Source organism: Pleurodeles waltl, chromosome 1_1, assembly GCF_031143425.1.
Source record: "Pleurodeles waltl isolate 20211129_DDA chromosome 1_1, aPleWal1.hap1.20221129, whole genome shotgun sequence".
NCBI classification, from domain to species: domain Eukaryota; kingdom Metazoa; phylum Chordata; class Amphibia; order Caudata; family Salamandridae; genus Pleurodeles; species Pleurodeles waltl.
In genome coordinates, this window is record NC_090436.1 from 623,516,926 (window position 1) to 623,540,311 (window position 23,386).

The 23,386-nt window shown below is 43.6% G+C and overlaps 1 protein-coding gene and 1 long non-coding RNA gene across 3 annotated transcripts in view; one reads left to right on the forward strand and one right to left on the reverse strand.

Annotated features, from left to right (window-relative positions):
* LOC138286269 (uncharacterized) overlaps positions 1-7,824 on the reverse strand; it is a 109,489-nt gene extending 101,665 nt beyond the window's left edge. The window contains exon 1 of the long non-coding RNA XR_011201935.1: positions 7,717-7,824. This is a non-coding gene — a long non-coding RNA (uncharacterized lncRNA). The remainder of the gene's footprint in view (positions 1-7,716) is intronic.
* A 7-nt stretch (positions 7,825-7,831) lies between these two features.
* The window catches only part of FEM1C (fem-1 homolog C), a 67,115-nt gene continuing 51,560 nt past the window's right edge, over positions 7,832-23,386 (forward strand). The window contains exons 1-2 of one of the 2 annotated variants that reach the window (XM_069226496.1): positions 7,832-7,991; positions 8,868-9,472. In XM_069226496.1, coding sequence (XP_069082597.1) covers positions 8,929-9,472 — 544 coding nt within the window. In that variant the 5' untranslated portion in view covers positions 7,832-7,991; positions 8,868-8,928. Of the gene's footprint in view, positions 7,992-8,131; positions 8,357-8,867; positions 9,473-23,386 lie in introns of those variants that run through there. The other variant, XM_069226497.1, reaches the window with a different exon arrangement.

Sequence of the window (23,386 nt, forward strand, 5' to 3'; positions counted from 1 at the left end):
ACTCTAGTATGCATGCTTTAGCGATGTGTCCTTGCAGGGCTGTGGGTGATGTCCATGCTTTGGTACAGCATGCAGGGCTTGGCATTGGGATAAGTGAGATGTGATGGGGTGTGTGGGAGGTGGTGGAGTGATGGGAGTGAGGGTATGTGATAGCATGCAGGTAGGGGGGTAATAGTAGTAAAGAGCTGACTTACCAGAGTCCAGTTCTCCTCCTACTCCGGCCAGGCCCTCGGGATGCATGACTGCCAAGGCTTGCTCCTCCCATGCTGTTAGTTGTGGAGGAGGAGGTGGAGGTCCACCGCCAGTCATCTGTACAGCGAGTTGGTGTCTTGCTGCAATGGAACGTACCTTCCCCTGTAGGTCATTCCACCTCTTCCTGATGTCATCCCTAGTTCTTGGGTGCTGTCCCACGGCGTTGACCCTGTCCACGATCCTCCCCCATAGCTCCATCTTCCTAGCTATTGATATCTGCTGCACCTGTGCTCCAAATAGCTGTGGCTCTACCCTGATGATTTCCTCCACCATGACCCTTAGCTCCTCCTCTGAGAATCAGGGATGTCTTTGTGGTGCCATGGGTGTTGTGTGAGGTGTGTAGGTGAGGGTGAATTGGGTAATGTGTTGGGGTGTGTGATGTGGGGTATGTGAGTGGTGTATAGGTGTGAGTAGTGTTGGCTCTCGTGTCAGTGGTCTTGCTGTCTATCTTTGGTGGCAATTGTTTGTAGTTGTAAAGGGTTGTGGGTAATGTGGGGGGTGTTTTATAGTGGTGTGAGTGGGTGTGTGTGGTGTGTGTATGGGTGTCAATTGTGTGGTTTGAATTGTGCAAAATAAGTTTTGTTTGTGTGTGTATTTTGAGCACGGCGGTATGTACCGCCAATGGTTTACCGCTATTGAATGGCATAATGTGATTGGCGTTGTTCTGTTAGTCTAACGGTGTGGGTTTGGATACCGCCAGTTTATCACTGACCTTTGGTGTGGCGGAATTGTGTATGTGGCTGAATAGTGACGGATTGGTGTGTGTCATATTATGGTGAACGGATATCGTATGTTGGCGGCAGTCAGCGTGGTGGTAAGTCGGATTTACCACCAATGTCATAATGAGGGCCTATGTGTATAAGTTATTATTATGAAATAATAACAAGACATATTTCTTAAAGAAATATACATATCTAGATACTAATACACAATCAAATTATAAATATTTATCAACACAGGCATATGCAGTCCATTACTGCTTGAATATGGTGGTTATGAAGGAAAGAGCCAACTCTTGAGAAGTCTTCTGAAGACAAGATAGTTATCCATGGATCTTATATTTGGGGATAATGAAGTATTTAGTTTGGCTGCTTGAACGGAGAAGGATGTACCACCTATTGTCTTTTTCTTGTATGGTGGTGTTTTAAGGTGGGGTGCCAATCTTGAGTGGAGGTTTCTTTGTTGAATGTATTTAGTTATTTTGTTTCTGATGAAAAGCAGTCCTTTTCCATGTAGAGCTTTGTGGGTGATACAAAGCAGCTTGAAGGTGGATCTTCTGGGACTGGGTATCCAGCGTAGTGCTCTCAAGGCAGAGAAGATGTGGGCTTGTGGCTTGACATGTAATAGTAGCCTGGCAGCTGAGTTCTGAATACGTTGTCATTTTTTGATAATAGATAGAGATGATCCATGGTAGAGGCCATTGGCATAATCCAGTTTGGATAGAACAGAGAGACAGTAGCCTGCACCTTGTGTGGGAATCCCAGGTGGGGGAAGATGCGTCGCAAAGTTTTCAAGGTGATGAAGCTTGATCGTGCTAATTTGTCCACTTATGCATTCATTGTTAACTTGGAGTCCATGGTAATTCCAATGTTTTTAACTTCCTTAGATACTTGATGAGATGGTCTGAGATCGTCAGGCACACAGTGGGTCATAATTTTTCCAGTCACATGTGAGTATTTCGGTTTTGGAAGCATTCAGTTTGAGATGGTGCCAAGTCATCCACTAATCAACGGTTCTGAGGCAACTGAAGATTTGTGAGTCTTCATGTCTTTGGGGCATTCCAATTTAAGTAGCATATAGTCTTCATGTCTTTGGGGCATTCCAATTTAAGTAGCATATGTGTGTCATCTGCATAGTTGTAGCATGTGGGCTAACAATCATTGATCAATTCTGGTAATTACATCATGTAGATGTTGAAAAGCATAGGTGAGATGATTGAGTAGCATTAGGGATCCAGACATCAGTACATTTGGGGCATTTAGGGCAGGGGTGCATGTCCATCACCATGTGAAGGACTATTCCGTTCCAACACCAGCTATTCTTTTCTGGTATCTGCAGAACCAACACCAGTTCACAGACCTATTATGAGCTGCCAGATGGCACGGTGGTGCTCGTATTTGCAATGCCTTGGTGCAGTTCACATGAGAACCACTAAGAGAAAGAAGGACCCCATCACAGCACAGGCCACTGCTGGCTTCTTTATGGCATACAGCTTTTGGTTGTTAATCACACCAGGAACATTCTGGGCTTCTTTTTCTGGACTGGCTCTGCTCCTGCAGGACAAGACACTCTCCTTACATGTCTGAGCAGGAAGGCTTCTAGGCACTATACAGACACTCAGCTCCTCCATCAAAGTGTGCAGACTTCAGGTGGTGTCCACTCACCTCTGGGAGAATGCCTGCCATTCAGACATCACCCCTGGTCACACAGTACTTCTTTTTTTAGCACAAACCTTTTTGCATTTTTCATAAACACGCTTAACAAGATGCGATGATACAAAATAATTGAGACATCGTAACATGGTACAGGAGAAGTGAACAGAGTTCACTTCACATGATACATTACTATTTTCATGAATCAGTAATCAATAAATCATTGAGTGGATTAGAAGAACTACTTGTCAAAAAGAAAGCAATTAATGATGCAAAAATCCCTTGAAACCCCAACCCATCTCTCCCTGAACTATACTACGTCATTATGAACAGTAATTAAAGCAAAGCAATAGCTGTATCTTAGTTGTATGGCCAAGGCCTACCTCATGTTACTTGAGCGTAGGGCTAATGCTGACTTGTCGATGTTATCATACCTTAAATGTAGGGATAGTGTCATATTTGTTATGTTAAGCTATTTAATTATCTGAGGGGTTCACAGTTTTAAAGGACTTGAGCAAAGCATCCCATTCCAGCTCTATGGGTCTCCTCCTCAGCCCTCTGTATTTCCCTCTGTGTAGCGCTCCACTTTCTGCAAGTCATCAGTTCTTCACCTCTGCCCACCATTGGGAGACCTAAGGTGCAGTTGAGGATTTCCAGTGCCTTGTCAAAAGGCGTTTCACCAGCATCAGTGCCAAATCCACAAATCGGCTCACTACCCTTTGGCTCTTGGGTATAGGAAGCAGGCCTAATATACAGTGTTTTAGGGTGTTCCAGTATTTCTATTCAATTAGCTCTACCAGGTTTGCTCCAATGTGGGTCCAGTAAGAGGAAATTAATGGCCAGTCACATAACATGTGTCTGCGGTAAGGCATCGCAGGCACGTAGACGTAATTGTGGGAAACATGATATGGAGCTTGTATGGTGTGAGATGAGCTCGATGTAGGATAAAAAATGAATTAACTTAAAACTGGAATTACGTAAAAAAATGTGGGGATATTCTTTATCTCTAAGATCACAATCTAGATCCTCCTCCCATTTAGTCTGCAGAGGCGTTAGGGAGACCCCAGAAGAGAGCAAATGCAGCGATATAGCCAATAAACCAAATGTCTCCCATGCCCCATTATATGTAGTACCCTAACTAGTTCATGTGTGGGGGTGGTTCTGCACCATCTGGGGCCCAATGGAGATGTTCGTATCTGATGACACTAGCATGGGTTAGGAAGAGTGTCTCTGGAGATCCATGAACATTTGTAAAATCTGTATGATTCAGCAGAATGCCATTAGTTAACAGGTCCCCTGTGATGGTGACTCCATCCTGTATCCAGGGACGTAGCCTGCTGGCTGAGAGGGTACCAGAAGCTGTGCACAGGCCTAATAATGGCATATTTGGAGCATATGGTTTCTGAGGGGTAGTGTAGCGCAGTGCTATTTTCCAGCATGAGTAGGCGATCCGCAAGACCAATGGGCTATTTGCTGGTAAAGGAAGGCCTGGACATAATATCTTATGAAGTTCACCCCCATTTAACATTGCTTTAGTATAACAAATTTCGGTCAGATTACGACCAGCCAGCCAGTAGGCAAGCCACTGCAGCTGTCCAGCCAAACAATATGATTTTAAATCAGGGGCGCCTAGATCAGATTATCCAGCCCTTTAGTTTGCCATTGGACAAGTCTGATCATCTGATAGGCAAAACCATTGGGAAAGTACATCTGCATTCCCATGATCTATTGCAACCTTCTGCTCTACCATGAATTCTAGGCCTTGCAATGAGACAGACAATCACAAAAACTTGGGATTCTCACCCTTCATTGTCATCAAGCACTTGAGTGGTTTGTGATCGGTTAGGGCCACATTCTTGGCACCAACCAAGTAATGCTGGACCCCCCTCATGGCTCACACTGTTGCAAAGCATTCTTTTTCAATGACCATCCAGTAATGTTCCCTATAAGGCAGTCTGCAGCTGATAAAGGCCAATGGACGCTGTCTACCCTTGTCACCAAATTGAACAAATACCGTGCCAACTTCTTTCTCTGTCTGTACAATGAAGGGCTGACAATAATCGGAAGCCTTTGAAATAGGTGCATTACACAGCACTGCCTTCTGGTTGTCTGCAATTCAAATCACTTTTTAGGCTGCTTTCTGGATGTCAGACTGTCAAGAAGGCAAACATACCTGCCATAATGTTTCCGTAATGACCAGTGAATCCCAAGAAGGTTCCCAGATGAGTCTGGTGGTGGGATCCTCCCACCTTGAACACAGACTTGATCTTGGTATCCAACTGGCAGATCTTCATGTTGCCCACTTGATGCCCAAGATCTACTCTTGAGGACTGCTCTACATGGCACTCAGTTGCCTTGACTGTCACACTCTCTGTATCCTAACCAACACCTGTTGTAGGTGCCTCCGGTAGTTCTCCCAAGAATTGCTGAAGATGGCAATGTTATCAAAGTAGGCCATTCAGAACTTTTCCAGTCCTGGGACAGCATAGTTCTCTAGATGTTGAAAAGTGCACAAGCATTCTTGAGTCTAAAAGGTATGACCTTAAACTGGTACCATCTCTCTGATGTAGAGGATGCACTCTCCTTCTTGGTACTAGACTGCTCATAACCAATGGTCTGATCAAAAGGTTCTCAAGATATGAACACCAGTCCAATAGCTCCTCCACTCTTGGAAACAACTGTCCATTTGCCTAGGTCGCCTCATTGAGGGCCCATAGTCCACATAAAAATTCAAATCAGTGGATCCTTGCATGGGCACTAATACCACAGGACTGGTCCAAGGGCCATGGGAATGCTCAAACACCAAAAGGCCAAACATCTTAGCAACCTCTACCTTGAAGCATTTCTAAACTCAGGTCTGATTTAGAGTTGGCGGAGGGGTTACTCAGTCACAAACGTGATGGCTAACCTGCCAACCATATTACAAGTTTCATAAGCTATAATGGAATTGTATGTCACACCTATGGTGGAGTAACCCCTCTCTGCCAAACTCTAAATCAGACCCTCAGTCTGATATCCTGTAAATCCTACTTTTCACTGCAATGTTTATTCTGAATCTATGTTGAGCACACAACAGAAAAAGATGGGAAAATCATCCCTGTACCAATCCACACTTTCTTTACTGCCCAGGCATCAATTGAGTGGCAAATTGTACCCTGTCCAGAGGGGCTTCATCCTCATCATTGTGCATCAGGCAGGGCCACTGAAATTATGTGATTGTGCAGCTGTGGAGTTGTTTCCATATTTATGGTTCTGCCACATTTGGCACATACACCATCACTTGCTGCATAAACTGCAGATTTTAATTTAAAACCAAATTTAAAAATTGTTTCTAGCTCAAATGGTTCAAAAGTTACTAAAAGTTAAGTGTTGCAGCTCATTAAAAGGCCCATTGCAAAGGTTGACTGGTCGCCTTTCTGTTGCTTACGTCTAGGCTTGTTAAACTGCTCCTAAAGAGGAGCAACCTGTGCCCAGTGTTAACAAGTGTAAAAATGACAAAATAATAAAGTGATACTATCAGAAAATGTGCTGCATTAGTCTGCATCATTTACCTTTTCTCCCCACATAATTTCATCAACCCTACTGCATAATTTGTCCCTCTCCTGCTGCATAATTCCAATGGCCCTGGCAATCGGTGAGGAAGTGGTTCATTGTTTTCCTCATCCTCCTCTGTCATTGCCAGGATGTTGATTGCAAAATCTCTCTACAGGTATAGCTTAAGCCAGTTCACATGTAACACCCTATTTGGCTCCTGTGTGGTCTCACTCCAGATGCCTTCAGCACTGTATTGTATGTCCCACGCCACTTATCCGCCAAAGCTTTTGGTCAAATGACCTTCAACACTAACACCTCCTGAAACTCTTGGTAACCAGTCAACTTTCTGATCGTACCATTCCTTTATCAGTGTGCGGCTTGCCTGAATGTTTGCCTTCAACTAACTTATGTATTGAGCCATCAGCTTCCTGAAGCAATCACATAGTCCACTACATCCTTTTCAGGTGACTGAAGTTACCTGCACCTTTTCCTGACTAAGATGAGTGGGTCACGCACAGGGTGTCCAAACAGAAGTTTGAGGGGACTGAACGTACTTGCTTTTTGCATAATTTCTCTGTAGGTGGCCGAGAGACATTAAAGAGGTCCACTGCCCCGGAACCGACAAAAGGATATAAGTGAAAAAGAATTAGAATAAAACTGTCAGGATTATTTTGTAACATGGCAAGTATTCATGTTTGCTCTAATAATCATTTTGAAACTACTTAGACAGTTCTCGCATATTTGAACTGATTTCTTTATGTATTTTCTGTTTTAGAGTCATGATTTGGAAGGAAAATACTTATCTGCGGATTTCACTGATTTTTCCAAAGAGTTTTACTAACATGGACTTCAAAATAAGGACCATGGTGGTGAAAGAAGGGGACAGGTGGTAAACCCAGTCCGTATTTAGCTAACGCTTCCTCTGTGGGAGGTAATAAATGCCAGGAGGTGCGGTGAGCGTGCACGTTACCAGGAAACGCCTAAAAACAAAACATGCCATTGATTATTTTAAAATTACAGTCATGCGTCTGAGTTCCGAGGCCGATCCAAAGTTGAAACGGTGGTAGTATGGGAGAACTGTATTCCAATGAAGAAACGTCTACGTTGGTGTAAACAAAGACCAACTTAAAAACACACAAGTATCAATGTCAGGCAGTGGCCACAGCAGGGTCAGGAGATAAACCATCATATTTGACCTCCGTTCTTCCACAGGAAGTAATGGATTGCTCGGTGAAAATATATTTGTATTGAAAATTTTAAAAAAATGTTTCAATGACCGCCGGATGCGTTCTAACCTTGCATTTAAGCAGGGTGACCGAAGCCTTCGTCCTTCTTCACTTTCTATCTAATGGTTCAGACTTCCGTGAACATAACGCGAGATCGGTGAGTCGTCGCCCCTGTTTTTTAAAATGATTTTTTCACTAACTGACGCCCTCTTTACATCCGTCAAGAAGGTGGAACACAGAACTTGACCGTACCCTTTTCATGTAAGCTCTCAGCCTATTCTCTGGTTACGTCACAAGCGGAGTACCGCCTTTTTGCTCTCTAATCCACCGACCTTTGCGTAGGAATGCAGGTTCTTTCTCTGTTCATTGGTCGGCTGAAGCTGACAGTTGCGGTGAGTCATGGAAGCAAGTTAGGTTGGCTGCTCTTCCTCTTCTAGCCGTCAGTCGTGCTGGTTAAGTCCCGTTTACTTCCTGTTCCGGGGGCGCTCGAAGAAGGCGTCGGGCGACGTGCCGGCTAGTTCGCCTTGCTTTGCGAGTGGAGGGTATTGGCCATGGAGGAGCAGGACGTCCGGTACCATTGGAACGGTGGCTGCAGAGCCCTGTAAAGGTAGCCCTAGACTTGGACGTAAACTGTCAGGAAGGTCGGAGGGCGTGGCTTTAAAAGAAGGGCGGGGCCACTCGATTCCTATTTTGGGGTTCACGAAGATTGTTCCTGTAGTTCTTGTCCTGGATCCTGATTTTGGTGTATATAAGGGAATTCTATATGGGGTGAATTTCGTTATGCATGAGGGGTAGCAGGGGTAGATGTGGGGTTCGCAGTACTTGTTGGAGCCAACAAGCAGGCTTGTTTGTGGGAATTAGTGTTCTTGTTACTCTGGGTACGTTGACAGATGTGACGTTTTTAGCTCGAGAATGAAGTATTTGTTGGAGACATGCATTCATGGTATCGAGTTGATCAGCAAGTGACAATTGGTATGTGGTATTTTTACTTCATGGACTCCGCTATTTGGGTGATATATATATATATATATATATATATATGGTGTGTTTGGCGGAGCCCTTATAAATGACCAGGCTTCCCCAAGGCAGATAATATTTTCTTCCCTCGAGATGGCACTGTTGGTCGCGTTACCTCACTGGGCTGTGGCTCCTTTCTGAATATGGTGGGTGGGCCTACGGGTAGTGGAAATAGTTACTGGAGCCTCGGAATCCCCGCTGCTGGGGGCGAACGACAAGTGAGTCACAGGCGGCTGCACAAGCCTGCCTGGTCTCAGCTCACGCAAGAAGACTGGTTCTTTGGAGTCCGGGTAGGAAGTCTGCGTAAAGTCGCTTAAGCCTTCTGTTATGATCCGACACGTTCACCTGTCCGAGTGCATTCGAAAGGGATGGTGAAATCCAGTTCATGGTGTCTGGCGGCCTTATGAACAAGTGTGTTAGACTGGGTGTGGTGGTTTATGACAGCCCTGCTCTTATTTCTCCGCAGGTGTGACCCAGGGATCTTGGGGACGGATGCCATCCTCCACCGCTGAGCCTGCGCAGCAGTCATGGATCTGAGGACGGCCGTATTCAACGCTGCTCGTGATGGTAAACTACGGCTCTTGACCAAGCTGCTGGGCAGCAAGACTCCGCCTGAGGTGGTGGCGCTGGTATCTGAGCGCACAGGCGGAGCCACCCCGCTGCTTATGGCGGCGCGCTATGGCCACCTGGACATGGTGCGCTACCTGCTGACACAATGCAGGGCTCCCGTGGAGGCGGGCGGTGCCGTCAGTTTCGACGGGGAGACCATCGAGGGTGCCCCGCCGCTCTGGGCTGCCTCGGCCGCTGGGCACCTGCCAGTGGTGCAGGCGCTGCTGGAGCACGGGGCCTCTGTCAACAACACCACCTTGACTAACTCTACCCCGCTGAGGGCCGCCTGCTTCGATGGACACCTAGAGATCGTCAAGTACCTTGTGGAGCACAAAGCCGACTTGGAGGTGGCCAATCGGCACGGCCACACGTGCCTCATGATCTCCTGCTACAAGGGTCACAAGGACATCGCGCAGTATCTTCTAGAAAAGGGGGCAGATGTGAACAGGAAGAGCGTTAAAGGTACGAGACAGAGCACACACAAAATCCAAGATCACCCCTCCCTTAGTGAGGGGTCGCATATCTTTGACAGAGAGAAGTTTGTAGGCCCGATATTGGGCAATTATAGTTTACCCCAAAGATGTAGGAATAGTGTCCTCCAACACCAGTGCCCTACTGCACTTTTACAGTAAGAGGACATGGCATCCCCAGTGCAATGCATGCTATATTTCGGATTGAGTTTCATGGGTTTATTGGCTTTATATGGATTCTACTGTATTGGCTTTATATATATATATAATTTTTTTTTTTTTTAACACGCTTTTATAAAACTACATCAACTCCTGATATTTCCTGATTTTACAAACAAAACAAGAAACACTTTTAAGGACTTAAAATAATTTACAGCATTCTAAAAGGCTAGCTAGATATTTCTCATCCTCTTTGAGTGTGACTTAAGAGGAATTAATGTGTCCCAGTAGGCGTTTTCGTTTATAACTGCCCCAGGCTGCTGAGGAAGCAAGCATTGGCAAAGTAAACAGGACTCCCTTTTATAATGCAAATGCTAAGGTATTAGCTTGGCTAATGATTTTTTTGTAACTCACTGTTAAAGAGTAAAAGGAAAAACACTTTGAAATATTGGAATAAAAGCAAACTCACACTTGATGCAGTGCAAAATTGTCTATTGAAAATTGCTTACTGCATGAATGACCTGGTCCAGTTTTGCAAACATTACAGTTTTGAGAACATGAACCTTTTTTAGGTCGAGCTTTCAGACCTGTTTTATATACTTAGTGGGCTTACAGCCTGCCCACTGCTTTTCATGTGTTCGATTCAGTGTCCTTAAAAAATCCTTGCTTGCTAATGGTCAGCCCCTCCTTTTTAGGTTGAGCGCGCAGTCGCTTTGACCTGTTGTAAGCATTGTGGGCTTTTAACCACACTCACCTCAAGCCCATGACTTTCACTCCTTCGTGGGCTTGCCTTTCAAAAGTCACTCAATGTCATTGGTAATTTGCTATACGTTTGTCCCACCTTGGGGCGGTTTTATTACTGCCTTGCTGACTGACCCCGTTACTTGGATAATTGCGCGATTACCAATATACTTCAGCGTGGGTGAACTATTTTTTTTTTCTTCTTTTGTTTATCCCCTTTGTGCTCTATGGTAGCCATGGCCTTAAAGCGCGAAAAGCACCAACATCGCAAACTCCATCAGAGGTATTGGAGCGCCGGTTACAATGTTACCTAATCAGTCGTTTCTTTTGGCTCGCCCTTTTATGCTTCATAGCTTTCCCAAAAACGCTTACAATTGATAAATGCTTTATGTAAAAAAAACACAGATATCCACAACGCAGCTCTCTCGACACAGCTGGAGAGCCGATACTACATTATTTGCTGCATTCAAGAACACTCAACCCATAATGCTTTGCAAGCATTAAAAAAAAATAAACAAACATTTTTGCCCATAACTTGGCCTGTGGTGGTCCTTGGACAATGGGACCACCACCAAAACGTTCACCATGACACACTCTTTCCGTTTAGGCCACCAATGGGTCCCCACACTAGGTTAGTTGGGACTTCAAAATAATATCACCCACCATGCAATCTCTTAAGCTCTCTTATGGCTGGAAACCTTTGTTATACAGCTTGGAGTAATTTGAAAATGTTAAGGCACTTGGCCTTCTAGAGGCTAAATATATGGTTGCACTACATTGAATGGAACAAAGTAATTTTCGTCTTGCTATGGGCTCTAGGGGTTAATTCTATGGTTACAGGACCATGTTTCTAACACATTATATTTTTTATTGTGGTGTCTTCTGGGGGTTCTGTTTTAGTTATGTGCAGGTCCACTGGAATAATGTGGCAGGAAAAGACCAAATTAGGAGGCAGGGTTGACCAGTATGTGTGGCAAGAAAAGTCCAGTTATGAATTTACACCAGTAGATCTAACTCAAGCAAATGCGAGACTTATTTCATTGCAAATGCTTGCTGTGTTTTGTTTCCTCCCATGGAGCACAGTATCCTGATGCTCTGGCTGTTTATTTGTTATTTTCTGGGACTCCCCCCCCCCCCCCCCCCCCCCCCCCCCTAAGTTCCTGCTGGTGCTACTGTTGGACTGCCTTCCCCCATGACCATCACCTCCCGCCTTGCTTGCCTGTTACAACTCAGCAAATGTAAACAGGGCTGCAGATCTTTTTCTTATGTTGTCACAGATGCTGCAGCTTCCAAAGATGAATATTTACTTTTTCTATGTCACACTAAATAATAGATGTCTGTGTATTTTTGTGTCACTTGTGTTGTCGAGGCTATGTTGTTGTCTCTTCCAAGCTTATTTATTTTTGTTACTGGTTCATCTAAAAAAAAAAATGCTTCAAAACGATAGACGTGTTTCAGTACCCCTTCCGCCCTCACCAAACTGTCACAGAAAATCATTTTCATAAATACAGGAGTTGCAAGTAAAATCTTTATTGTCAAATACAAACCTCTTTTGTGTAGTGACGTTTTTACATCTGGAAGCTGTGGCAAGCGATGTAACTTAAGATAGTGGAACAGTGTTGAACTACACGTAGTTACAAAAAGAGGACAAATATAAACTATGATTCCAAATGACTACATCAATCCTGCCATGCTTGCTCATCATCAGAAAAGACCCTTTCAGGTTAACTCTTAGAAAGTGTCAGAAAAAGTTTAATCAGTAGACCTCTTCATTACTTTTCATAATGATTACTAATCATAATAAACAGTGCACTGGAAAAATCATCTTAATACCATACACCTTAGGTATAGAATCTAATTAAAGAAATAATTCTGTATTAGTCAATGAAAAATAAAAATGTAAACAAATAGCAATCTACCTGTTTTGTTTAGCTATGAAAGAACTGTTGTAATTAGGAAGCTTGGCCCTTTCAAAATGGTGGCCCCCTCTTCCACAAACCATTATACGTTGCTCAGTTTCTGTCCCCAATTGATGACAAGACTGTGGTGCTCTTAATTTTACTTAAAACACGTACCTGAAAACGGGAGTGTGGAGAGTGGGCTGGAGATTGGGTGGAACCCTCAGCAGGGAGATGAAGGCTGGCAGGAGCTGGAGAGCGACCCTGACAAGCTGTTAGAGGGGATAGGTGCAAGCTTTCAACACTGGACGCATTTCTTACCACTTCTTGACAGACGCTGTTATCCATTAGGAGAGTACCGCGGTTTTAGCAGTTCTTCCACAGTTATGGCACGAAGCCTTGCTTCAATACTCTGCCTCCTTCTCAACACATTCACTTGAAATAGTGCCACAGCTTTTTCGCCTTTACACACTCCTGCATCCTACTCTCTTTTGTCCCTGTCCCATTACTGACCACCCCCTCTTATATCTTGTGGCTTAGAGTATCACCTTTTGTTATCTCTCGTGTCCTGTTTGACTGGAAGCTTTTGTTAAATGCCTGCTGTCCCAGAGGTCTTCTCTTCTGGCCCTGGTCTTAAAACTGCCCACCTAATTAAAACAAGACTTTAGTTTTTGTCTGAAGTTTATGAATGAGACCTGGAGCCCTGGCATTCAAGAGTAGTGTGTTTTAGGTCATAAATTACTAAACTGCAAAAGGGGGACCCCCCCTCAATTACAGATGGAATTTAGAACATTAAAGCAAGAGTTATATTTGTTGCTCAAGTCACTGGTCTGAGTATGCTAATTTACCTAAGAAAGTAAATGGTTAGGCGAAGTTTCGTGTACGCTCTTGAAAGTAATGCATATGTCCTTAAATGTAATATGGTTTGCCAGTGCAGATCTCTTCAAGGTGATGACACATTATTTCTTTAGCTAACTTAGGAGAAACTCATACTGCTACATTCAAAACGTTTAGGCTTGTTGTAGAAGTTTTTCTACAACAGTAATGTAGAGTGAATTGCAGTAATCCAGCCTCAAATTTATTGTCAAGCCTAGGAACGCTGCAGTTAAAAAAAACAAAAAAAAAAAAAAAAAAAAAAAACATTTGGTTTGGTTTTAACTAAGGTTAGGGCGCATGTTTGTTTCCTAAGCTGGAAAGCGCAGTTTGTTCCCACCTTTTTTTCTGGTAGGGTGTCCTTTGACTTCTTAACAACCTGAGTGTTAAGAGTAATTTGCATGTTCGCGTTTACTGGCATTTTTTGATTGATGTCCAAGTAAGAGCTCTAGGCCTCATTTTCATATGGCATCTGTAGTGGCAGTTGGTTCTAGTGCAGTTCCACATAATGAATGTTATCATTGGGCAAAGAGATTTGATTACCAGGTGTGTTAGTTTCATCCTTTCCCAGTATGTGAGTTAATGTATCCATCTCATTTTATTACGTACACCAGCGTGTCTCCCAGTGTAAGTCTCTTGTCCTGTTTTGTTCCCTGAGACAGTACCATTACCTTGTTGCTGATTTAATCTGTTACTTGTCAGAGTGTAAACGCTTTGCTGGTGCAGATTATACCATTTCAGTATAACTATATTTCCTGAGTCATGCTTTGTTGTGTTCCCAGAACTTTGCTTGCGAAGGCTACAGACGTGTGCCCTTTCTGCTACTTCACCCTAATTTGTAGAGCCTGGAGGTGGGGGGACCAGGATCTATAACGCTGATCATTTTATTAATAGCTTGATGCTTTGGCATTTCAGAGTCTGAGTGAAAGTTCTCGCTGGGGAACTAATGCCCCTTATCCTCACCCACTCCATAGGTTCTGCTAACCTCTTGTGAAGAAGTATGTAAGACCAGTTGGCACAAACAAGATTACCCTAATGTAGCTTGAGGGCACCCTGACAAGGTTAACAAGCATTGGCAAAGCCAACAGGTATTGCCTATGCAAGATCTATTGGCTTTGTAAATGTTTTTCTAGCCACATTGTACAGCTGGCTTGAATGCAGCATGGCTGAAAGTAAAAAAAAAAAAACACTGCGGATATCCGAGCACTTTACAAGACAAGTGACACAAAGGCATTTCTTTCTCTGGTAGAAGCACAGATAGGAGGAGGGGAGTCGTTAACCTATGTGGATTTTTAGGTCTGACTTGATAGTGCAGCTGTCACATGACCTTTTAACGTGCACCGATGTTGTTCTACAGATCTGTGCTCCCACGCAGATGCATAGTCATTCCCATACTATTTGCTTGTAATGCTCCACATTACCATAAAAGTTTCTTTTAGAGCTAGACCTATTGGCAGTGCTAGTGCTTCTTTATTCCTGTACAATGGAGTGCATTATGTAGTACTTCACTAGATATCAAGCATAACTGTAAAATGTAGTGTAAAAGCAGGTTATTCACTTGCCTCTCTTTTTCTAAAAGGTTTTTGGTTACAGTTTCTGTGTTTCGGTTTTGCAAGATTAAGGGGAACAAAAATAAACAAGCATGGGCAAAGACAGTAGGTCTGGTGGTGGTTACCGGTATCTTGGTTTTGTTGATGTGTGTCATGTTACAACATAGTTTTTATAATGTAGACCTTTTTTGTGGGAGCTGCTGGCTCTTCACCAATGTAACAAAAACACTGGCTAAAAGCAAAAATGTATTTTTGGTCTCAAAAAGCACACGTTGCCATAGGGGTCCCCAACACTGAAGGAAAACGCTTTGTGAAAGAGGCAGTCACTCTGTTAATTTAGCCATATATAAAGTTGTATTTATAGGTAATTTTAATAAAAACAAAACAACATTGGCTAACGCAGGACGTAATTACGGGCTTTAATAATTAAAGTCACAAAAGTATGTGTATTTGTGTTGGTGTAGATTTACGATTTTCATGAATTTACAGAAGTAGGCCTGGAAGCCTTCCTTTTGTCGGGAGTAATTTTTCAGCCTTTCCCAGCACGGAAAGAGATTACTGAACAGTGGGTGAAAACCCTTAAACATGAGTTTGTAGGTGTGCACAGACTCAAAAGGTTATTCCAACCCTGGAACTACCACTTCTTAGTAATTCCAGCCCCTCTTAAGTCAATCCTTCATTATTTTTAAATTTTCTCAATGGAAAAAAGAAAAACACAGCCATCATGTTTCGCTCTTACACCACAATCTTAGGAGCTTTAGGTGGGACTTGGCACAAGTTTTTAAACCTGGCACCTTTAGTGATCTATGTGTTTGAGCCACATCGTGGTAACTGGGCACATTCTCAGAGGAAGTTCTTTTCATTAAAGTGAATATAGAAACTCTGTGTACAGCATGTTGGCCATGTGTGGCCTTTTGAAACTGCCATCTGTTTGATTACAGATTGTAGGTTTGAAGACGTGCTAAGCCTTGAAGAAGCTTGTGATGTATGAGCGAAATGCGTTGGCTGCTTCGGCTGTATTTTTATGAAGAAATCTTTGATTGTTCTTCCAAATTTCTTTTAACAGTATCAGCTCAGGCAATCTGGAGCTTTATTGTTTTGGACTTAAGATATTATTTGTTTAACTGTAGGCCGTTGCCTCCCTAATTTGTTGTCCTATTCTAAGAATTGGGGTGCTGGGCAATGATTTGATGAAGACACAAAGGGAACTTACCAGTGGTGCGGTGAATCAGTCCTTAACTGTTAAGTTTTTTGGCCAGTATGTAGATTTCCAGAAGGGTGGTAAAATCAGGGCATTACTAGAATACAAACCCTGCTATCGGGGCATTATCAGAGAATCTATTTATATCTATCAGGTTTCTGATATGAGCCCACTCTGATAATTTGTCACCTCACTGCTTGGTACTAGAGGGACAAGTGCTTGTATACATATACAGGCCAAATAGATTTGTGAAGCGTCCTGTCCGATGGACAAGCAGATATTTTATAAAATTTTTCACCCCTGGTAAAATGGGTGATATACAAGCAATCTGAATTATTATTATTTTTTTTTTTTTTTTTGCGACATGCAAGATTACTATGTAAACATATTTTTGATACCATGAGTTTAATTTGAGGACATGCATATACACTTGTGTGGTGATTTGGTAAACACCTCATGATTACGCAGTTCCACCCAAATACAATTTGGCCTGGAGATGCTAATAAATATGGCCTTTAGAAGATTGCGTTAAAGTTATTGACTATTGAAAATTAAGCTCAACCTCCTTGTGGTTCGAAGTTCTATCATTGCTTTCTCATAAACAGACTACCGTTTTGCAAGTGTTTTAAGCTTTTAATAATTTAGGTTTTCAAGCTTGTGCTCCGGCATGGCATACCTCGTTTGAAGCTTATGCATGCATAAGTGTGAGCACATGTTTTTACCCCACAGGCATTCTCTAAATGGAGCAGCAGGAGAAGTCATTTAGTGATCTTTTGCATGTCAGCAGTAAACCAGTAGTGTGATGGAATTGCATTTTAACAGACTGCTGATTTGATTCTAGAAGCTTAATCTGACAAGTGCGCCTATCAGATGTCCTCTGCTTATGAGCCAGGATCACGTTCATGTTGGCGTCCTCAAGTTTAATGTGAGAAGAAAGCAAATTTCTTCTCTTTCAGGGACTTGAATGGCCTCAACTTTTGTTGTGTGAGACTGCTGAAAATAGTGATATTCATAGGATTTATGGAGGTTAATGCTTATTTTAGTCATTTTGCATGCTGTATACCTTCTTTTTGAGGATGGACCTTCCAGTTGGTTACATTAGGTTTAAGCATTACAGAAATCGGAGCTCTGAGGGTTTTTGTAGACTGTTATGGTATATTTTTTCATAGTTTTAATAGTCCTAACAGTGCCAGTGTACACCATATTGCGATAATAATAATATCATTTTTTTTTCAATGTGTTATCTACATTTCGTCCATGACCATTTAGATCTTAAAAATTACCCAGGCTCCCAGGTACGCAGTTCTGAAGAGGAGAAAATTGCTCTGTGTAAAGTCAGTTTTTCTTCCCTACATGTAGAAGCATTTGGTTTACCAGTAAATTTGTTGGTTAACAGCATGTTAGTTTCATATTGTGCTACTGTTCCTCTGTTTATGCAGTGGATGTCTGTTGCGATTGTGTTTGATTTGCTTGGTTCGGACATTGAGGTGTCTTTTCAGCTTGGTTATTCACAAGTGATGCTGAATGGCTGTTTTGTATTCATAACTGACTGAAGTAGGCATGTTTAGTGTAAAATTTGGTTTTTGAGACACTTCCCTCCATCCTAACCACATTTCCATTGAGTGATCCATTTCATTCATTGGAATTGCTGTTCCTTTCAAAGAAACTATCTGCCTTGAAACATGTAGAGGCACAATTTGAGAAAAACTAAGCTGGACAAAATGTATTCTGCCTTTTTTTGTACCTGGTCATGGACATTCCCATTGACCCGGCTCTGGCAACAAAGTAAGAAGTCGCCAGCTGTCAAATCAATTATCTTGCCCATGTATGATGTAATATGAGAATCAATTAATAATCCTGCTTATGATGGCTGAGCTATGCGCTGAACGTTAAGCAACGGTTGTTGTTATCAGAAGGGCACATATTAGGTACTGTGCCACATTGTTTGACAGAAATAGAACATCAATGGCCCTGCTTGTACAAACTATTTGACTGGAGAAGGGTGAATATGACTGTGAAGAATGAGTCGGGCTCTCGCTGCCCCTGGTATTCTGTGTTCTAGTGGTGCAAGGGTTTTTGAGTGTCATTAAATCCCTAAATAGGTGTTAAACCACACAACGTTTTCTAGTTAATGCTCCTATAACAATGATAGTAGGTGATAATCATAGATGCAATATACTTTATTTCCTTTCAGTTGATTCGATATCATTAGGGTGCATATCGTAGGCTACTTTTTAGGTTGAGAATAGCTGCTATTCTCGACATGTAATTTATTCTGTGGGATTTACCACGCCCATCACTTTCATTGGTTCCTGGGCCTACCTTTCAAAAATCCCTTTGTCGTTGGTAAATGCTTTACATTTGTCCCGCCTTGAGGCTGGTTTGTTAACTCTTTGGAGACTGACCCAGTTACATGGATTGTTGCATGATCGGCCATGTAACTTAGTGTGGTGCACTGTTTTTCTGTTACCTCTCTTTCTTGCAGCGTGGTCATATGTTTCTTCCTTTTTCTTGTTTTTGGAAGTCTTGCTGTTTCTTTGCGATGTGTCCTGGGTCTTTTTTTTTGTTTTTGTTTTTTTGTTTTGCAGTTTTATGTACCGAGAACTGGACATGAAGGTATTGGAGCACTTTATTATTATTTGTTTCCAGCTTTATGTAGCACGAACCTGACACAAAGATATTGGAGCGCTTTTATTTTTTTTGCAGTTTCATATATCCCGGGCTCAAAAAATCCACTTGCATTGGCGAGCCTTATTTGATCAGGTCTAGTTATTTTTAATACTTGTGTCCCTTCTGGTGAGTTGACATGGAACAGGCGTTCTGTTCAGTTGAAAAGTGCAGGGGCAATAAAAGATGCCTTTAAATCTTGTTCTTATGTCACATTTGCTCTGTGTTCACAGACAGAAGTCAAAAGTCAGTTTTCTTACAATTAATTTTCCTTCTGACTGCAGTTCCAGGACTTTGTAAGGTGAACTGTGTGACCTTCTGCTTAGAATGTAAAATAAAAGGATACAGGGTGTCCGGTTTCTCCTAATACATTTAAACAACTAAGTCAACTGTGCAAACATCCCAAAATATATTTCAGTAGCTGTGAAAGCCCTTTTTTAAATATTTGTGTGTGATGAAAAAATATTTTAATAGGATTAAAACAAATCAGAATAATTTATATGTTGAAGTGCAATGATGTATTTTCTGAAACCCAATTTTCACAGATTGTTAATACACTATATAGTTTTATCAGTAAAGCTGCAAGTTAGTGGAGAGGTTTTTTGGGCATTTCTTGGAAAGTTACTGTGTGTAGATGGCCATATGTTACCACATCATGGTTTACTAACATATTTATTAAAATGGAGTGTTTAAACAAACTGAGAAACACTCCTGCCCTGATGGAAATGTTGTTTGTAAACTAAAAGAAATCCTAGGTTATGTAGGCTACATTCTCGTGGTGCATGCAGCAAACTTTAGTCTACTTAATCAAACAAGGTTATTTTGTACTGCAGAAATGCTGAGTTCCCATATTTGAAGGTGTAATCATATGTGAGAATTAAGAAGAAGGCGACTCTGTAAACTATTTACCTAGTATCACACAATTTGAGACCTGTTTACGTGTCGGGTATATTACAGTTAGGTCGAGTAGATTAAGGGGGTTATTACAACTTTGGAGGAGGTGTTAATCCGTCCCAAAAGTGACGGTAAAGTGACGGATATACCACCAGCCATATTACGAGTCCATTATATCCTATGAAACTCGTAATACGGCTGGTGGTATATCCGTCACATTTGGGACGGATTAATACCTCCTCCAAAGTTGTAATAACCCCCTAAATTTCTCGACCTACAGGTCTAGTAACATTTTTATGATTTTTTTTTAGCCCCGATTATCGCAGACTCGATACAAAGGTATTACAGAGCTTTTACATGAGCACTGGTTACATTACACAAGAACACATTCATTTTTGGTAGCAAGGGTAGATTAAGTGATTTGCCAAGAATCACAGGATGTTGAGCCAGCGCCGAAACTCAAACTGTGTTCCCCCCCCCCCCAGCTCCAAAGTCAGCATCTCTGGCCCATATGTGACATCCTCACCCCTATAGTTCCTTGTCTGGTGCTACAAAGCAGGTGCCATTCTTAACAAAATCACTGTAATTCATTTGCATCAACCTTGCAGAGATGAGGTTGAAAGGCTATGTCAGGATTGTAATCTGTGATATTCTCATTCTTTCAAGACCTCTGCAATGGGTTCATTAACCAGCTGACTTGAGTAGAGCTTAACACTAGGCGATGGCATATGCTCTTGATAAACTCCAGAGGGACAACAACCAAGCACATATGTTAGTTCTAGGCAAGAAGATGGCAAAAGGTGTTGTCTTCAAAATGGTGGAAAAGGAGTTGTGACTCCATACCCAAGCACTTCACAGCCTCAAGCTTGATAGCAAAAAACATCTAGCCTTTGGATGTAAATTGGCCTCTTCAAATAGAGTTCAGTTAGTAGAGGCAGCCATTTTCCTAACCCTGTAGTGCAAAGAAGCTAACAAAAGGGTGCCACAGTGAGAGGAGCAATGTATCATAGGGCACAAAAGTGGAGCAAACACAATAACTTCCTCCTCTCAGAATTCACTGGTATCATGGCTTTGACAGTCCCCTCACAGCTTCTGCGACCTTGCAGATGCTACTTCCGAAAGCACTGTCTAAAACAGTGCTCAAATAACACTGTTTCCTGTTTTAAGCCCCTCCCCCCAACCCAATCGCTGTCGCAGATCACTTCCCCATCACTCTCTGGACTCATGTATAATATCACAGTCAGTCTGTAGGAATGAGGCAAAACACTACCAAGATGGTGGCGTTATGGCCTCTCTCCTGCAGTGACAGGCCTGGAAGGGATGATGTGGAACCTTGCATACATCCACTACACTCCAGACCAAAGCATATAGGTGAAATACATTGTCATTTACAACACCAATAGCTGTAACTTTCACAAATGCGTGACCTACCGCATTGCAAATACTTGTGATTAAGGTCTGTCCAATGCTTTATCCTCTGTCCTTTCATGTTCATTCTTTTATGGTCACTTTGCTCCCCACAAAGCTCCATTCATCACCCAAAACTGCCCCACTCCTGGTCTAATCGGGTACATGCATTGCCTGCCTTGTAATTTGTCTGCGCCCTTTCATGGTTAGTTTTCTGTATGTTTGTTTTTATATTTGTATTTTATATTTCCCGGTTCTAGCAGTCCTTTGTCTGCTCCACATCCTTCTTTTGGTCTACATTGCTGGCTAGGTTGACGCTTTAATAATGCACTCATGTATAGTGTTATGTAGGCAGGGTAAGATCGCCGAACAAGATGCTCCTGCTAGGCGTGTGTGTATATGTATGGATGTGTGTGTATATATATTTCATTGGCGTCTTATTACAAATTAGCCATAAACCAACAGCTTATGGCCTACCTGGAAGCAAACAAACGCCTTGACCTGTCACAATCCGGCTTCCGCTCAAACCACAAAACAAACTGCCCTCATTGCAGCCACAAATGAAATCGGACTCCTCCTGGACCAAGGAAACTCAGCTCCCTTCATCTTCCTCGACCTCTGTGCTTTCGACACTGTATCCCACCACAAATTGCTCACAAAGCTCCACCACTTCACCTTCCAGAAACCCACCACAACCCACAACAGATCCCCCGCCACAACTGGAACAAGATCATGGAAGACCAGCTGCTCACCACCGACCCCAACACAGCCACCCTCAACCTTCAACAATGGATAGACGACTGCGCCAACACCCTCGCCCCAATCAGGAAATCCTCCAACAACCGTACCAGCACTAAGGCCATCTGGTTCACCGCCGACCTTCTGGCCTCCAAGCGGGAGTGTCGAAAAAATCGAGGAGAAGTGGCGCCACGAACAAACAAAGAGCAACCACACCACCCTCAAGATAGCCATCCGCAAGCACCACCAGCTCATTCGGACCACCAAGAGACCCTTCTACAAGGACCGCATCGACAACCATGCACACAACAGCAAAGAGCTCTTCAACATCGTCAAGGAACTCGCCAACCCCAGGTCCTGCTCCATCGACCCCGCCCTCCTTTGCAAGACCTCTGCGACTCCCTCTCCACCTTCTTCCATCGCAAGATCACGGACATCCACGACAGACTAATACCTCAACCCACACGACCACCGCGGACACCACAAACCCCAACGCACCCAGCCACACCAACCTCCTGCTCTCCTGGATCCACATAGACACCATCAAAACCATGAGCACCATCCACTCTGGATCACCCTCCAACCCCTGACCCCACCATGTTGTCAACAAAGCTAGCCCCATCATCGCCCCCCAACTCCGTATGATCATCAACAGCTCCTTCGAGACCTCCACCTTCACGGAGATCTGGAAGCACACCGAAGTCAACGCCCTGCTAAGGAAACCCGAAGCGGACCCCGGAGATCTCAAGAACTACCAGCCGTTCTCCCTCCTCCCCTTCCCGGCGAAGGTCATCGAAGATTGTCAACGTCCAACTGACCCGCTTCATGGAAGACCACAACACGCTGGACACCTCTCAATCCGGATTCTGTAGGAACTACAGCATCGAGACCGCCCTCAGGGCCGCAACCGACGACATCAGGACCATGCTCGACAAAGGCAAAACTGCAGCCCTCATCCTCCTACACCTCTCGGCTGCCTTCGACACAGTCTGTCACCACACCCTTCGCACACGCCTCCACGACTTGGACTGGATCACATCCTTTCTCTGCGGCAGAACTCAGAGTCCGCTTCTCTCCCTCCCTTCCTTTCTGAAGCCACCAAGACCATCTGCGGCGTCCCCCAAGGATCCTCACTCAGCCCAACCCTTTCTAATGTCTACATGGCACCGCTCGCCAACAATGTCCAATCCCACAACCTCAACATCATCTCCTATGCCGACGACACCCAGCTGATCCTCTCACTCGCCAAGGGTACCGCCAAAACCAACCTCCATGACGGCATAAAGGCCTTCGCCAACTGGATGGAGAGGAGCCGCCTAAAACTTAACTCGGACATGACTGAGATCCTCATCCTCGGCTCCAACCGCTCCGCATGGCACGAATCCTGGTGGCCAGCCACCCTTGGAGCCGCACCAACGCCCACCAACCAAGCACGCAACTTAGTTTTCATCCTAGACTCAGTGCTCACCATGACCCAGCAAGTCAATGCAGTCTCATCTTCCTGCTTCAACACCCTCCACATGCTCCGCAAGATCTTCCGATAGATACCCATCGAAACCAGAAGGACGGTCACTCATACCCTCTTCAGCAGCAGACTGGACTACGGAAATGCTCTCTACGCGGGAACCACGGCCGAGCTCCAGAAAAAACTACAACGAATACAGAACGCCTCAGCACGCCTCATCCTCGACATCCCACGCCGCAACCACATCTCAGCCCACCTAAAAGACCTATAATGGCTCTCCGTCAACAAGAGGATCACCTTTAAACTCTCATCC